This window comes from Embiotoca jacksoni, unplaced genomic scaffold (assembly GCF_022577435.1).
Source record: "Embiotoca jacksoni isolate LCO1_2020_lvr unplaced genomic scaffold, fEmbJac1.0.p SCAF_3, whole genome shotgun sequence".
Classification (NCBI taxonomy): domain Eukaryota; kingdom Metazoa; phylum Chordata; class Actinopteri; family Embiotocidae; genus Embiotoca; species Embiotoca jacksoni.
In genome coordinates, this window is record NW_027185381.1 from 741,027 (window position 1) to 758,552 (window position 17,526).

A 17,526-nucleotide genomic window follows, 5' to 3' on the forward strand; every position below is an offset into this window, starting at 1 on the left:
TAATTTGGCTTCTGAAGCTGCTGTGATGAGCAGGAAATCTTCAGCACAGATCTTATGAAGAAACCACATGCAGGCTGCATGAGAACATAAATACCTGCAGCCCAGTGTGTCTCTGATGCCCCGCCTCCACCCAGCAGGTGGGCATGTTGGAGCAGAGCGAAGGCTGGTGATGTTTCCTAATCTGTGCTACAGTACAGTATGTACACACGGATTATATATTACAGCCTCTTTTATACCTCGTTGCACCTGTACGTCAACGTGTCCCTGGTAATGTACACTCACCTTTCTATCAACGCATTTGTGGACGGATGCACTCAGTCAATGTTAAGTTATACAGCATCTAGTTCAGCATAAACGTTTGAATTTCCTGAAATATGCTTCAGTACCTCCCAAAATAGTTTCTACATTTCTTCAGTGACGACTTCATGCTGCCCCTTGTAGTAACTGAACAGTTAACATCACAGAATCCTTTCTTTTCATACCTTAAAGTCCATAAATTCACGTTAAAAACTGCTTCGTTACTCATTGTTTCAACAACAAGTGCATCACGTTAAAGGAGTAATGACTGAGTGGAGCTGGAAGGTGTTCAGACCTGCAGGTTACGTTTGTTCTCCACACAAACACACACTCACAGCTTCGGTGTGGATGGGGTGCACAGCGAACAGCAGCGCCGCCACCAGGCTGGACGTGTTGTCCAGGAACAACCGGCACACTCGCAGGAAAAGCACGCAGACGGCAGCGTGCAGCACGACGTTGAGCAGATGGTAGGACGCCGCGCTGAGTTCGCTGAAGAGGTAGTTCAGCCGGAAGGTGAGCACGGTCAGCGGTCGGTAGGATTTATGGCTCCGCTCCTGTCAGGGGACACGAAGTGCTTCTTTAATTTATCTTGACAGTCAAGGTAATCTGACTTTAAATGAAAATGTAAATGAACCAACTCGGAGGCTGAGACTCACTACTTCAGCTTTTATTTCTGCCTGAATCAACAAACTGAGTCACACAGCATGGCTCACCTCAGCCATCGGCGTTCCCCAGAAGTCGTTGAGAAACAGGTTGCGGACCGGCGTCGACGGCCGCAGGTCCTTGTTGTCGAGGATTGCCGAGACGTCATCAAACACAAACCCGCACGACAGGCTGTTCCAGTAACATCCCACCACCAGTCCAGTCAAAAGCAAAATCTCCTTCCATGACACAACAGCCATCGCTGACCGAAGCCGTCATTGATCACTGTGATGGAGAACCAAACATCATCGTTCACATTTATTTCCTGGTCAAACATAAATAACTTCACAGCAACCAATCCATTGTATTAATAATGTAACTTTCTAAAAGACTATGACGAGGAAAATGCAGTATAAAGCACTTTAAAAAAAACCTGCAGTTGATCCAAAATGCTGCAGCGACAGGAGAGATTATATTTATCTTGTTATCTTATCTCAGAGATACCACATCATCCTGACTGAACATTTCTGGGTGGCTGTGGCTCTGATGGCAGAGCGAGTCGCCCACTTGTCAGAAGCTTCTATTTCAGTTGCTCCGCTGACTTAGTGATGCTACCGTAGAACCGTCCAGGAAGCCCTGAGCTCCTCCGTAGAACCGTCCAGGAAGCCCTGAGCTCCTCCGTAGAACCGTCCAGGAAGCCCTGAGCTCCTCCGTAGAACCGTCCAGGAAGCCCTGAGCTCCTCCGTAGAACCGTCCAGGAAGCCCTGAGCTCCTCTCTAACACCATCTACGCATCGCTTCTCTGTTGATGATCTCTCTTCGCTGTCCTCCTGGTCTACCATGGTCTCCTGGTCTACCCTGGCCTCATGGTTCCTGGTCTCATGGTCTCCTGGTCTCCTGGTTCCTGGTCTCATGGTCTCCTGGTCTCATGGTTCCTGGTCTCCTGGTTCCTGGTCTCATGGTCTACCATGGTCTCATGGTCTCCTGGTCTAATGGTTTCTGGTCTCCTGGTCTCATGGTTCCTGGGCTCCTGGTCTACCATGGTCTCATGGTTCCTGGTCTCATGGTCTCCTGGTCTCTTCTCTCTGCTCCCCTGAACCGATGGAGGTTCTCTATGATGGAGTTGTTGTTCTGAGATGATCTCACACGTGAACCTCCGTTGGTTCAGTGGACACAAACATTCCGACCAGAACCTCCGTTGGTTCAGTGGACACAAACACTCCGACCAGAACCTCCGTTGGTTCTGTGGACACAAACATTCCTACCAGAACCTCCGTTGGTTCAGTGGACACAAACATTCCGACCAGAACCTCCGTTGGTTCAGTGGACACAAACATTCCGACCAGAACCTCCGTTGGTTCAGTGGACACAAACATTCCGACCAGAACCTCCGTTGGTTCAGTGGACACAAACATTCCGGTACCAGAACCTCCATTGGTTCAGTGGACACAAACATTCCGACCAGAACCTCCGTTGGTTCAGTGGACACAAACATTCCGACCAGAACCTCCGTTGGTTCAGTGGACACAAACATTCCGACCAGAACCTCCGTTGGTTCAGTGGACACAAACATTCCTACCAGAACCTCCGTTGGTTCAGTGGACACAAACATTCCGACCACAACCTCCGTTGGTTCAGTGGACACAAACATTCTGGTACCAGAACCTCCGTTGGTTCAGTGGACACAAACATTCCTACCAGAACCTCCGTTGGTTCAGTGGACACAAACATTCCGACCAGAACCTCCGTTGGTTCAGTGGACACAAACATTCCGACCAGAACCTCCGTTGGTTCAGTGGACACAAACATTCCGACCAGAACCTCCGTTGGTTCAGTGGACACAAACATTCCTACCAGAACCTCCGTTGGTTCAGTGGACACAAACATTCCGACCAGAACCTCCGTTGGTTCAGTGGACACAAACATTCCGACCAGAACCTCCGTTGGTTCTGTGGACACAAACATTCCGACCAGAACCTCCGTTGGTTCTGTGGACACAAACATTCCTACCAGAACCTCCGTTGGTTCAGTGGACACAAACATTCCGACCAGAACCTCCGTTGGTTCTGAGGACACAAACATTCCGACCAGAACCTCCGTTGGTTCAGTGGACACAAACATTCCGACCAGAACCTCCGTTGGTTCAGTGGACACAAACATTCTGGTACCAGAACCTCCGTTGGTTCTGTGGACACAAACATTCCTACCAGAACCTCCGTTGGTTCAGTGGACACAAACATTCCGACCAGAACCTCCGTTGGTTCAGTGGACACAAACATTCCTACCAGAACCTCCGTTGGTTCAGTGGACACAAACATTCCGGTACCAGAACCTCCGTTGGTTCAGTGGACACAAACATTCCGACCAGAACCTCCGTTGGTTCAGTGGACACAAACATTCCGACCAGAACCTCCGTTGGTTCAGTGGACACAAACATTCCTACCAGAACCTCCGTTGGTTCAGTGGACACAAACATTCCTACCAGAACCTCCGTTGGTTCAGTGGACACAAACATTCCGACCAGAACCTCCGTTGGTTCTGTGGACACAAACATTCCGACCAGAACCTCCGTTGGTTCAGTGGACACAAACATTCCGACCAGAACCTCCGTTGGTTCTGTGGACACAAACATTCTGGTACCAGAACCTCCATTGGTTCAGTGGACACAAACATTCCGACCAGAACCTCCGTTGGTTCAGTGGACACAAACATTCTGGTACCAGAACCTCCGTTGGTTCTGTGAACACAAACATTCTGGTACCAGAACCTCCGTTGGTTCAGTGGACACAAACATTCCGACCAGAACCTCTGTTGGTTCTGTGGACACAAACATTCCGACCAGAACCTCCGTTGGTTCAGTGGACATAAACATTCTGGTACCAGAACCTCCGTTGGTTCTGTGGACACAAACATTCCGACCAGAACCTCCGTTGGTTCAGTGGACACAAACATTCCGACCAGAACCTCCGTTGGTTCAGTGGACATAAACATTCTGGTACCAGAACCTCCGTTGGCTTAGTGGACACAAACATTCCGACCAGAACCTCCGTTGGTTCAGTGGACATAAACATTCTGGTACCAGAACCTCCGTTGGTTCTGTGGACACAAACATTCCGACCAGAACCTCCGTTGGTTCAGTGGACACAAACATTCCTACCAGAACCTCCGTTGGTTCAGTGGACACAAACATTCTGGTACCAGAACCTCCGTTGGTTCTGTGGACACAAACATTCCTACCAGAACCTCCGTTGGTTCAGTGGACACAAACATTCCGACCAGAACCTCTGTTGGTTCTGTGGACACAAACATTCCTACCAGAACCTCCGTTGGTTCTGTGGACACAAACATTCTGGTACCAGAACCTCCGTTGGTTCAGTGGACACAAACATTCCGACCAGAACCTCCGTTGGTTCAGTGGACACAAACATTCCTACCAGAACCTCCGTTGGTTCTGTGGACACCAGGTTTAGTGGACACAAACATTCTGGTACCAGAACCTCCGTTGGTTCAGTGGACACAAACATTCCTACCAGAACCTCCATTGGTTCTGTGGACACAAACATTCCGACCAGAACCTCCGTTGGTTCAGTGGACACCAGGTTTAGTGGACACAAACATTCTGGTACCAGAACCTCCGTTGGTTCTGTGGACACAAACATTCCTACCAGAACCTCCGTTGGTTCAGTGGACACAAACATTCCGACCAGAACCTCCGTTGGTTCTGTGGACACAAACATTCCTACCAGAACCTCCGTTGGTTCAGTGGACACAAACATTCCGACCAGAACCTCCGTTGGTTCTGTGGACACAAACATTCCGACCAGAACCTCCGTTGGTTCTGTGGACACAAACATTCCTACCAGAACCTCCGTTGGTTCTGTGGACACAAACATTCTGGTACCAGAACCCCCGTTGGCTCAGTGGACACAAACATTCCGACCAGAACCTCCGTTGGTTCAGTGGACACAAACATTCTGGTACCAGAACCTCCGTTGGTTCAGTGGACACAAACATTCCGACCAGAACCTCCGTTGGTTCAGTGGACACAAACATTCCGACCAGAACCTCCGTTGGTTCAGTGGACACAAACATTCCGACCAGAACCTCCGTTGGTTCTGTGGACACAAACATTCCGACCAGAACCTCCGTTGGTTCAGTGGACACAAACATTCCGACCAGAACCAGAACTTTAAAAGTCCAACCAGCTCGTTGTGCTGCAACAGACAGCTGGCTAACGCTGCAGCTAATTTAGCAGCTAATGCTAAGTAGCGTGCTCGCGCTGTTTGGGCCTGACGAGGTGACAGCAGAAGTACTGAAGCTCTTTTCTTACTGCGCCTGTAAAAAGGAGCGAGACGACCCGGACGGCGGAGGTGGTATCAAACCCGAGGAACGGGGACCGACTCACGGGACACACGCTTCATCAAGCGGCAATCCATTTGTGCTAACTAGCTTTCAACACATCGTCCCTATCACTTCCGGTTCAGAGGTCACCGCGGAAGTTGATCGCTAGCCGAACTGGACTCTGCTCCCTGCCGAACCGAGGTGTTCCCGGGCCGGTACCCAGCGGTTATAAATGCCACAGTACCTTGTGATAACTCCCGCCATGTGGCCACGGTCGGGTTGAGTTACCTGTTGTCGTTTTTTAATGCTGTTTGTAGTTTGTCGTGGACTCGCTTTTCAAGCTAACTGCTAATGTTGTTGTCAGCTGTAACCAAGCAGCCAGAACCGTCCGGACGTGGACCTCAGGGCGGTCCGTCCACCCGGACTCTGTCCTCACTCATCCGGGACATCCGTGTCTGAGTGAGGGTGGATGGCGGCGGGGTCCACTGATCACAGCGTCGAGCTCGTTCAGAAACACGAGCTCGGTTCTGGTGTTCTGGTGTTGAAGCTCTTCGTGGTTCTGTGGGACGTTTGAGGATCACATGCGTGTTTAGAAACGGTTTCCTCACCAGCAGGATCCCAGTAACTCTTCATCTCCATCTTTAACAAACACCATGTCTGAGGCGGCTGCAGGTCCTCCCTGGTCCAAAGTGTCCAACGTCGACCCGGAGAACCTCCATAAGTGTCAGAAGGACGAGCTGGACGACGTCTGCCACAGTTTCTTGTTGGTAATTGTCCACATTTCATACCAGTATTAATTACACCTCACGTTTCTGTTGTAAACAGACAGGAGCAGGAAGAGCTCCGGACCTGTACCAAAGTAAAAGTACTGGTACCAAAGTAAAAGTACTGGTACCAAAGTAAAAGTACTGATACCAAAGTAAAAGTACTGGTACCAAAGTAAAAGTACTGATACCAAAGTAAAAGTACTGGTACCAAAGTAAAAGCACTGATACCAAAGTAAAAGTACTGGTACCAAAGTAAAAGTACTGATACCAAAGTAAAAGTACTAGTACCAAAGTAAAAGTACAGATACCAAAGTAAAAGTACTGGTACCAAAGTAAAAGTACTGGTACCAAAGTAAAAGTACTGGTACCAAAGTAAAAGTACAGATACCAAAGTAAAAGTACTGGTACCAAAGTAAAAGTACTGGTACCAAAGTAAAAGCACTGATACCAAAGTAAAAGCATTGGTACCAAAGTAAAAGTACTAGTACCAAAGTAAAAGCACTGATACCAAAGTAAAAGTACTGGTACCAAAGTAAAAGCACTGATACCAAAGTAAAAGTACTAGTACCAAAGTAAAAGTACTGGTACCAAAGTAAAAGCACTAATACCAAAGTAAAAGTACTGGTACCAAAGTAAAAGCACTGATACCAAAGTAAAAGTACTAGTACCAAAGTAAAAGTACTAGTACCAAAGTAAAAGCACTGATACCAAAGTAAAAGTACTAATACCAAAGTAAAAGTACTGATACCAAAGTAAAAGCACTAATACCAAAGTAAAAGTACTGGTACCAAAGTAAAAGTACTAATACCAAAGTAAAAGCACTGATACCAAAGTAAAAGCACTGATACCAAAGTAAAAGCACTGGTACCAAAGTAAAAGCACTAATACCAAAGTAAAAGTACTGGTACCAAAGTAAAAGTACTAATACCAAAGTAAAAGCACTGATACCAAAGTAAAAGTACTGGTACCAAAGTAAAAGTACTAATACCAAAGTAAAAGTACTAATACCAAAGTAAAAGTACTGATACCAAAGTAAAAGCACTAATACCAAAGTAAAAGTACTGGTACCAAAGTAAAAGTACTAATACCAAAGTAAAAGCACTGATACCAAAGTAAAAGCACTGGTACCAAAGTAAAAGCACTAATACCAAAGTAAAAGTACTGGTACCAAAGTAAAAGTACTAATACCAAAGTAAAAGCACTGATACCAAAGTAAAAGCACTAATACCAAAGTAAAAGCACTGATACCAAAGTAAAAGCACTGATACCAAAGTAAAAGTACTGGTACCAAAGTAAAAGCACTGATACCAAAGTAAAAGTACTGGTACCAAAGTAAAAGTACTGGTACCAAAGTAAAAGCACTAATACCAAAGTAAAAGCACTGATACCAAAGTAAAAGTACTGGTACCAAAGCAAAAGCACTAATACCAAAGTAAAAGCACTAATACCAAAGTAAAAGTACTGGTACCAAAGTAAAAGTACTGGTACCAAAGTAAAAGCACTAATACCAAAGTAAAAGTACTGGTACCAAAGTAAAAGTACTGGTACCAAAGCAAAAGCACTAATACCAAAGTAAAGGCACTAATACCAAAGTAAAAGCACTGGTACCAAAGTAAAAGTACTGGTACCAAAGTAAAAGCACTAATACCAAAGTAAAAGTACTGGTACCAAAGTAAAAGTACTGGTACCAAAGTAAAAGCACTAATACCAAAGTAAAAGTACTGGTACCAAAGTAAAAGTACTGGTACCAAAGCAAAAGCACTAATACCAAAGTAAAGGCACTAATACCAAAGTAAAAGCACTGGTACCAAAGTAAAAGTACTGGTACCAAAGTAAAAGCACTAATACCAAAGTAAAAGTACTGGTACCAAAGTAAAAGTACTGGTGCCACCTGGAAACACTCCACTCCAAGTTAAAGTCCTGCAGTCACTGAAGTTAACATTTTATCAACTAAAGGTACTTAAAGTATCAAAAGTAAAACTACACGCAATGCAGTAAATGCTCTCTGGCAGCGTTTTTTTTAAATTTTTAACTAAATTAATGTACATTTTAGTGGTGTAATTATTTAAAGTTTTGCTTTTTAAAACTACTGTTGGTTAGTTTAATCTCCAGTAATGCATCGTATTCCATAAGATTTTTAAATGTTTGTATTGTTTCTGTACTGTATACATTAAGTCAACGAACACATTTTCCAGAAAGTGCATTTTAAAATAGTTTATTTAGCTTAAAAAGTAGGAGCTTTTTCTCAACCCATAAAACATCAAATCCTTCAGTTTATCAGAAGAATTCAAAATCACCACATTTGGAGATGATGAGAAACTGTAATCTTAAAAAGTAACTCGTGACTAAAGCTGTCACACAAATGTAGGGGAGTAGAAATGACAAGATTTGTCTCTGCGATTTAGTGGAGTACAAGTATGAAATAAAGTACATATACCTTACATTTATATTTAAGTACAGTACTTGAGTAAATGTCCTCAGTAACACATTGCTCTTAGGTTGCAAATTTCAGTCGCACTGTGTATGTCAATGTGATCAAAGAAATGCTGCTGTCCTTAATGTGAGCTTGTTATTCAGGGCCTCTTGCTGGCTGTCTTTTTGTTTTTTTAACAAAATGGACTTCTCTGATTGGTTTGCTTTGACTGTCCATGCTGTCTTTGCTCGCTGCAAATCTCTCACAGCAGCCCAACATCTGCAGAAACCTCGAGCTGAACTCGTACTGAATGGAGCAATACTATTATACGTATGCTACTATAATGTTTTGGTCCAGATTCTGGAGCTTAAATGACACAACAGTTGTCTGCTTTTAATTCCAAACCTGTTTTTTCCCACACAGATTGATGAATTGGAGGTGAAGGATGAAGCTCCAGAGAAAATCATTCAAGTCCTCCGAGTGTCTCAGGCCCTCCTGGAGGTGTTCAGTTTTATTATTTCCACAGTCTGATCTCTCCCATGCACATCTGTTACCCGCCCCACTGGTAGATGCAGTGTGTTTTAAGAAGGAAGGATATTTTATCTTTAATCCACTCGACTGATCTTGATTCTGTTTCAGTGCATCTGCTGTTTGAAATGTTGCCTCTGAAACAGAAAGACGATCATTTCCGATGTCTTCTCTCCCTCTGCCTGTTAGATTAAGAATCGGGAGCTCGCTCTTACCGTCAACTTCGTGGAGAACGTCGGTGTCAATCACGCTAGAATCGGTTCGTACACAGATGAAGTTTGATCAACAAAATGTTTTGTACGTTCAGCCCGGTTTACATTGTTGTTTCTGCCTTCTGTGTTGTAGAAAAGGAACTTCAAGCAAAGCTGTCTAGACTGGAGGAAGAGCGCAAGGTAACGTCTGTGTATCTGTTTAATGAACTTCATATGTGTCTACATACACTGAAGGAAATCATTATTTGATCTCTTGATGATTTTGTAAGTTTGTCCACTGACAGAAATGAACGGTCTATAATTGTAATGGAGGTTTATTTTAACAGACAGAATTTAAAAACAAAATCCAGAAAATCACAACATATAAAATGTATAAATTGATTTGCATCTGATTGTGTGAAATAAGTATTTGATCCTGTAGCAGAACATGACTCAGTACTTGGTGCAGAAAGCGTTGTTGGCGAGGTCAGAGGTCAGAGGTCAGACGTTTCTGGTAGTTGGTCTCCAGGTTTGAACATCTCAGGAGGGATGTTGTTCACTCCTCTTTGCAGATCCTCCAAATCCTTCAGGTTTCCAGGCTGTTGCTCGGCAACAGGAAGCTTCAGCTCCCTCCTCAGATGTTCTCTGGGATGAAGGTCCGGAGACCGGCTCGACCTCTCCGTGACCTTCATGTGCTTCTTCTTGAGCCGCTCCTTTGTTGCCTCGTCGTATGTTTTGGGTCATTGTGGTGCTGAAGACCGTCCACGACCCGTCTTCAGTGTCCCGGCTGAGGGAAGGAGGTCGTCCCCAAGAAGTCCCGGTACGCGGCCCCGTCCGTCCTCCCCTCGATGCGGTGAAGTCGTCCTGTCCCCTCAGCAGAGAGACACCCCCAAAGCAGAATGTCTCCACCTCCATGTTGGACGGTGGGACAGTGGGGACGGTGTTCTCTGGTTCTAGTCAGCGTTTCTCTTCCTCCAAACACGGCGAGTCCAGTTGATGTCAAAGAGCTGGATGTTGGTCTCCTCTACCACATCACCTCCTCCAAACCTTCTCTGAATCCTTCAGGTGTTCGTTGGTAAACTTCAGACGGGTCTGTCCATGTGTCTTCTTGAGCCGGGGGACCTCGCAGCGCTGCAGGATCTTAATCCATGACGGCGTGGTGTGTTACCGATGGTTTCCATGATGACTGTGGTCCCAGCTGTCTGGAGATCATGAACAAGTTCCTCCGTATAGTTCTGGTCTGATCCCTCACCTTCCTCATGATCATCGATACCCCACAAGGCCAGATCTCCGTGGAGCCCCAGACCGAGGACATCCAGACCGAGGAGATGCAGACCGAGGACGTCCAGACCGAGGACGTCCAGACCAAGGAGGTCCAGACCGAGGAGGTCCAGACCAAGGCCGTCCAGACCGAGGACGTCCAGACCGAGGAGGTCCAGACCGAGGAGGTCCAGACCGAGGAGGACATCCGTGTCATTTAGTGTTTCTTCCATTTCCCAATAATCTCACCAACAGTTGTCTCCTTCTCACCGAGCTGCTGGCCGATGGTCTTATAGTCCATTCCAGCCTCGTGCAGGTCTGCGATCTGTCCCTGACGTCCTGAGACAGCTCTTTGGTCTCCATGGTGGACAGATTGGAATCTGATTGATTGATTCTGTGGACAGGTGTCTTTTATACAGGTGACGAGTTGAGATTCGGAGTACTTTCTTAAAGCGAGAGGACAAATCTAACAGTCTGTGGGAGACAGAGTTCCTGCTGGTTGGTAGGAGATCAAATACTTATTTCACACAATCAAATGCAAATCAATTTATTACAGGAAGTAGTGTTGTTTCAAATCACACACTGCAGCTCTGCACTGACAGGAAATGACCTCATCATGTGACCACATCACCCTCCAACATATCTGCAGCTTTAATTATTTTACCCAGAAATCAACGTGTTTTTGTTTCCTCTGTTTAACACTCAATAAACACACTGATTCTTCTGGCCAACTCTTTTAATTTGAAAATCCTTTACGTCGGTGGCCCCGCCCCTTCCTCTATGGAGCCAAGATGGCGACCGTTTAGGGTGTAAAGTGTCCAGAGTTTCACACTTCTTGTTTGGAGCGTTCTGAGTGCTTCATCCTGGTACTCTTAGTGTCCTGATGTTTTTGTACAACATCTGGAACACAGCATCAGAGAAATGTCATATTTCCATCACTATGTCTACGTCGTTTTTTGAAGCTCGAGTGCCCCGACTCGGCCTTTCTTTCCTTTAATAGCATATGATTTGAGAATTAGCGCCACCACACTACATTCTTTGTTTTGAGTAATGGTGCATGTCATTGTTCGTAATTTATTTCTGTATTTCAGCAGCAGCCGTTGCATATTTCAGTAGTTATCATAGTAATATCTGTTTACAAAAACCTAAAGGGCAAACAGAAATGTAATTTTTATTGATATACTTTTATATATCTATATACCCAATAAACGGCTATTCTTCTATGTGAGGTGTATTTTTAAACTAGGATTTTACTATAATAGTGGCATAAAATGAACAGAAAAAAACAAATCCTAAATATATGAGTGACAAATAATCTTTAACTAAAATAACATTAGCGTAACACTCTTACCAATTATGAATAACATTATAGATCATTATTATGAATGTGAATAAACACACGTGTGTCATTTGAAATCACTTTCCATGCATCTTTACTGCTGGTAGTGGTGCCATACCTCTCAGCCAATCAGTGAGGGCAGCCCCGGCTACAAGGGGATTGGCTGTGGTGACCACTGAAGACAGCACCTAAGAAGATTACAGCTAATTCCCTGCATGCTCACAGCAGTTATTTCTAGTTTCAACCTGATTATTATTTCGGTTTTGTTTTAGGTTTGTATGTAATTAGAATTTTCCCTCCTTCTGTTTGCTTTGCAGAGAGAAAGTTAATCCTTGTTGTTGATCTTACGTGCATGTTGGCGCTGTAAACAGATGGAGGTGATGACACACTGAACGGTTTCTGGGTGGGGGGGTTGTTTATCTCGTTTCCGGTTCATTCGACGCAGCACTTCGGCACCGGGCCAGACACCCACTTTCTTAGGGATGAGATCCGTCAGCTCGAGACCCAGCTGGAGCAAAGGGAGAAGGAGCTGACCCAGTTAAAGAAAGAAATGGGCAAGGACAAGAAAAGCAACGAGGAGGTATGAGCATCTCACCAGGAGAGTCCTGGAGAGTGGATTCACGCCGCGTCCTTGATGACCTTTGCACACGCTGTGTTGACATTTCACATGCTGGTGAAAAGCATTTCTTATCTGGTAAAATCAGACGGTGCCAGCAGGTGATATTGAACTGCATATTAGTATATTTTAATAATGGGCACTCAAGTAATAAATAATTGAATGTTTTCACAAATATTCATTAAAAAAATTCCATCTGAAAAAAACAAACATTACAACTTTAACATATTTTAATTATTTGACCAATTATGTGTATTTTCGCTAACATGAGATGTCGTTTGTATCCAGGTTTCACCCACTTTCCATTTCTTAATACTCAGGTTAAAGCTCTTGAACGAGGCCGCGGCCGAGTGGAACAGATGTTCAATGAGCATCTTCTTTGCTTTTCATGGGACTCTGTTTCTGAATTTTGTGCTGTTTTTTAGCTGGTTGTGCGAGCGGAGGAGGCTGAGAACGAGGTCAAGAAGCTGAAACGAGAGGTGGGTGACAGTCGGCAGATTATTTCCTCACGTCATCCTCCTTTAATACTCCGTCTATTCTTAATCTGTCTCTCGTTATCTCTTTCTGTTCCACTGCAAAGATAAAAACACTTAAGAAGAAGGTAAGAAATGTAGGAAATAGTTAAATTAGGTTTTAAATATTCAGAGTTAGTTTGATAGTTTAGGTGTAATTGAGCCCATATTTAAGGGACACATTTTAAAAGTTTATATTAGTTCTGACCACTGAATCCTATTTTTGTTGTCATCGTGATATGAACGTGCTGAAGAGAAAAATGTGAATAGATAGATATGATTTTATTTACATTTACATTTGACCAATCAGATGGAGCCCTGGATACAGACTGCTGCCTAATGTTGAGCTCCACCACAGAAATATCACATCTCGCATAATAATCATGACGTTTAACTCAAGCTCCAAGCAAAAAAATCTGTTTGGATAAACGTTGATGACTTTTCATTGACGAGTGTCCCGTTCGGCACCATGAACGTCTCCCTGCGTCTCTTCTGTTCAGTCGGTGCAGAGAAAAAAAAACTTCTAACTTTCTGTCTGAGTGATAACTTTACATGTAAATAACTCTGAAGTTGCAGCACAGCAGCAGCTTTTAAGTGGCTGCTGGTTAACGTGTGGCATCTTAATTCAATCATAATTGTCCGTGTTTCGGTCTCTATTTCATACTCGTCCTGTTGTTGGACTCCAGAAAAATGAGAGTAGCTTTGTTTGAATTTGGCCACATGAACATACAGAACATGTGAGTTCAGAAAGAAGAAGAGAATCAACCAGATGTAAAGACACCATCAGACACCAGGCAAAATGCAGATACGACGTAATGACATCACACATATGATATCATCGAACACTTTTCAAGGTAGCTTTAGCTACTCTCCATTGAAAGTAAAGCTTTTTTGGATTTGTTTTCACGGAGACATTATTTAGTTTAGATAGTGAGTTTTGCATTGTAAACATTACTGTTGTAGGTTCGGTTAAAAGTAAGACTGCAACTTACGAATCATTTTCTTGATGAATCAAATAATCATTTGGTCCACAAAGCCTTAGACATTATTTTAAAATGGCCGTTACAAATCCTCAGAGCCGAAGGCGACATCTTTGTCAAACACCCAGTCTGGAAGGCCAAACTATTTATTCACCTTTAAAAGACAAAACTAGTGGGAAATGTTCAACAAATAAGTGCTTTTACGTGTGTGTGTGTGTGATGACAGGAAGTCTGATTTCTGAACTGATCTCTGTCCTTCCTGCACCACATCAGAACCAGCAGCTCCAGCAGGATGTGGACTTCTACCGCGGAGAGTTGGACCAGAAGGAGCCGGTCCCGTCCAAAGACGAGAACGCTGAGACTCAGAGGAAGCTCAACTCGGCCAACCGCCAGCTCTACCAGTGCCTGGAAGATCTGCAGGTACTTTGGAAGTCTACTTGTTTAGCGTAACATCTGGCTGATGCAACAGACCATCATTTAACAAGCCTGGCAGGACTACAGTGCTTTCTGACAAATGTCAAGGAAGAAAAAACCCTAAATCTGAATACTGCCAAAGACATGCAAGATAAATGTTGTTTTTAATTAATAATTTAACTTTTTATGAGTTTGTTTTATGGCTTTCATCTGTTTCTATGATCTGCTCTTTGTCCTGCTGATTTGTAGCATGTGAAGGTATGTGTCCACAAATCAAACCGACTCCATTGTTTTTGTGTCCGTCAGCGAGCCGAGGACGAGAACGTCCACCTGAAGACACAGAACGAGCAGATGCAGAAGAGTCTGGAGGAGTCGGTGAGGGAGATGGAGAAGATGACGGACGAGTACAACAAGATGAAGATCGTCGTGCAGCAGACCGACTCCATCATGGACCAGCTCAGGAAAGAGCGGGATCATGCAAAGCTCCAAGTAAAGACCGCCCTCAGTGAACTGATCTTTTTATTATCTTCTCTGTTTCAATTCCAAATCTGTGGGTAGTTTCCTGAAATATATTTTCATCATTCATCATTTCACTGCGGGTTATCACACACATAAACCAGGATGCCATGAGAAAAGGCTGCGATGTTGAATCTGTCTGTTTTTTTTAGTAGATGATGACATTTGTTGTACTAAATCATGTCTCCGTGTGTCTGTTTAATGTGCAGGTCAGAGAGTTAACAGATAAGATTCATAGCATGACTGAAGAAGACGACCCAATTATGGCAGCTGTTAATGCCAAAGTGGAGGAATGGAAGGTGGGTGTTCATCAAACCTTTTGTTTTTCCTTGAAGAAACATATAAGCTAAAGTATGTCTGACAAAAGAGTACAGATGGATTAGAAACATACAGAGATTTGAATAACGTCTTTAAGGTTTTTCATTCTGTCATCTTGGATTCTTTACCTGCCGTTCAACCGCAAGAATGGGAGTCTTAACCTGCAGACTTCTCCGGTGTGTTCACGGGAAGTCTGTAAAAACTCTCAGTTCATCCGGATCAAGCAGACTCTCTTTAGACTTCCAGAGAGTCAGAAGAGACTCACTTCCTCGATTTATCTCACAAAACCATCTAACGTTTCCTACTATCATGACTGAGTTTTGCATTTTGTTGAACTCTTCTACAACTCTTGTACTGTTGTGCTGACTCGGTCTTTTCCTCACAGAGAGTGCTCTCGGTGAAGGATGATGACATTGTGGTGTACCAGCAGATGATCCGCGACCTGAGGGAGAAGCTGCATTCAGCCCAGCTGGACTTGGACAAAAGCAACGTTATCGCCTTGCAGCAGGTTCGTCACAATGAATCCTCGTCTGTGTGTTTCTCATCTCCTGCCTCCCTCAGTGGTGACCACAAAGGCTCTTTACATAGAAGTAACTTTAAATGAAAGGTTTACCTAATATGGTAAAGGATTGATCAGATTTCAGGGCACCTTATTTTTAATTGAAATAAATGTTGTGTCTATCATTCTATCATTTTTGTGTCACTTAAGATAAAATAGTATTTTTCAGATGAAATGTGCCAATAGAGGAATTGTTTGATTTAATTTGTGACGTCATTACAGGAAGTGGTCATGTATTAAATGATCACAATAACAGCTGCAGGAAAAGCATGAGGAAGAATGCTTACAAAATGCAGCATCATATGTGCCCTCAAAAAAGCTTAAATTAAAACAATGTGCTTCAGATATGATTCTTGTAGACTGGGCATACTTTAATGTGAACTAACAGAACAACAGGAGAACCCTGGCTACAGTGTGGAGTCAGTATGTGTGCATGTCTTTGTGGGTATCTTCCGGCGTTGGGGTTTCCTGATACAGCTGATTATTTCATGTTTTTCCAACTATCTGTCTGTATGTCATTTGTCTTCGTTGGGCTTTCTGTCTTTGCTTCGTCATCTTTTATCACCCTGTCCTTCCTCCATCTCTGTCGCTGCCCCGGGTCAGGTCATATACGAGCTCTGCGCCGTAAGTTATATCTGTCATGTACCTCTTATCCTCGTATCCTTGTTTTCATTTCATACATTTCCTTAATGATGATAATTAAGTGCCCCACAGCTGGGTTTGCTGGTACATAAATCGTCATCAGTCTGAGTTGTCGGTGAATGTCTTCAAGGCCGTCCAAGAGCGAGATAATCAGATCAAGATGCTGAGTGAGCAGGTGGAGCAGTACACGGGCGACATGGAGAAACACGCCCAGCTCATCGAGGAGCTGAAGACGTCCACGAGGAAGGACCGAGGTGGGTGGAGCTGGTTCATACGCATACCGAAGACACGCATGTAACAGACTTCTGAGAAAGTCCGTCGAATGTCCCGCTCTGAAAGGAGAAAAATATAGTCTTTAAAAAAACACGCCACACATTCATGTTTTCGGCTTCATCAAATATTATTTTCTGTGAGCACCTTTGGATTTTGAACTGTAGGTCAGATAAAACAAGCGGTTTTAAGATTCCACCGGAGACTCCTGCAAGTTCTGATAGATGAGAGAGAAATAATTGATGGAAAACAGGAACCAGTTTTATCCCTGAAGAGAAGGGAACAGTACAGATTACAGCATCAGGTGTGTCTGCTCTCAGAAATCTCTATTTTAGATGCTTGCTCCGGAATAGAGAGATAATAATAATAAACTTTATTTGTATAGTACCTTTCATACAAGAAAAGCAAATATAAAGGAACATTTAAAAAATATAGAAAATAAATAAAATGTGTAAAATTAAACACAAATAGAGTTCAACTATGGAAAAGAAGCAGTAAGTGAAGGCTGCTGCAACCTCTCAGTCACGGCTCAGGACAGACCTGTTCAGCCTCGCTGCTGTGACTCCCACTCAGAGCAGGCAGCTGTTTTCACCTATGAAACCTTTAGAAGCTGAACAGCCACATGTTTCCAGGGGAGTCAGTGGGGAACAAATCAGAGCTGGACAGTGAATACCGGATCGTTCATAGAACTATGATTCTAAATGAAATGTACCTGCAGGATGCCTGTAGTGGTAATTGTTTGCAGATATATCAACTATAAGGTTCAAATCGTGTCCTGATCATGTAATAATACGGTTCTTCTTTTAAGTGGCTAAAAAAAAATTATAAAATCTGCAGGAGTTTTGTTTAAGGTAAAAGTTCAGCATTGACATTAAAGTTTGCAGTAGCATCACCTCAGATGAATCTCCATGAAGTCATGAGT

The 17,526-nt window shown here is 43.8% G+C and overlaps 2 protein-coding genes across 6 annotated transcripts in view; one reads left to right on the forward strand and one right to left on the reverse strand.

Moving 5' to 3' along the window:
- tmtc3 (transmembrane O-mannosyltransferase targeting cadherins 3) overlaps positions 1–5,658 on the reverse strand; it is a 33,871-nt gene extending 28,213 nt beyond the window's left edge. The window contains exons 1-3 of one of the 3 annotated variants that reach the window (XM_069163131.1): positions 5,568–5,658; positions 1,011–1,224; positions 633–851 (exon numbers count right to left, since the gene is read on the reverse strand). In XM_069163131.1, coding sequence (XP_069019232.1) covers positions 633–851; positions 1,011–1,199 — 408 coding nt within the window. In that variant the 5' untranslated portion in view covers positions 1,200–1,224; positions 5,568–5,658. Of the gene's footprint in view, positions 1–632; positions 852–1,010; positions 1,225–5,268; positions 5,423–5,567 lie in introns of those variants that run through there. The other 2 variants (XM_069163130.1, XM_069163132.1) reach the window with 2 other exon arrangements.
- Positions 5,659–5,683: 25 nt separating this feature from the next.
- The window catches only part of cep290 (centrosomal protein 290), a 61,773-nt gene continuing 49,930 nt past the window's right edge, over positions 5,684–17,526 (forward strand). For all 3 annotated transcript variants that reach the window (XM_069163127.1, XM_069163128.1, XM_069163129.1), the window contains exons 1-11: positions 5,684–6,046; positions 8,883–8,960; positions 9,177–9,246; positions 9,333–9,379; positions 12,223–12,357; positions 12,819–12,872; positions 14,159–14,305; positions 14,606–14,788; positions 15,025–15,114; positions 15,519–15,641; positions 16,465–16,588. In XM_069163127.1, the coding sequence (XP_069019228.1) occupies positions 5,933–6,046; positions 8,883–8,960; positions 9,177–9,246; positions 9,333–9,379; positions 12,223–12,357; positions 12,819–12,872; positions 14,159–14,305; positions 14,606–14,788; positions 15,025–15,114; positions 15,519–15,641; positions 16,465–16,588 (1,165 nt within the window). In that variant the 5' untranslated portion in view covers positions 5,684–5,932. The remainder of the gene's footprint in view (positions 6,047–8,882; positions 8,961–9,176; positions 9,247–9,332; positions 9,380–12,222; positions 12,358–12,818; positions 12,873–14,158; positions 14,306–14,605; positions 14,789–15,024; positions 15,115–15,518; positions 15,642–16,464; positions 16,589–17,526) is intronic.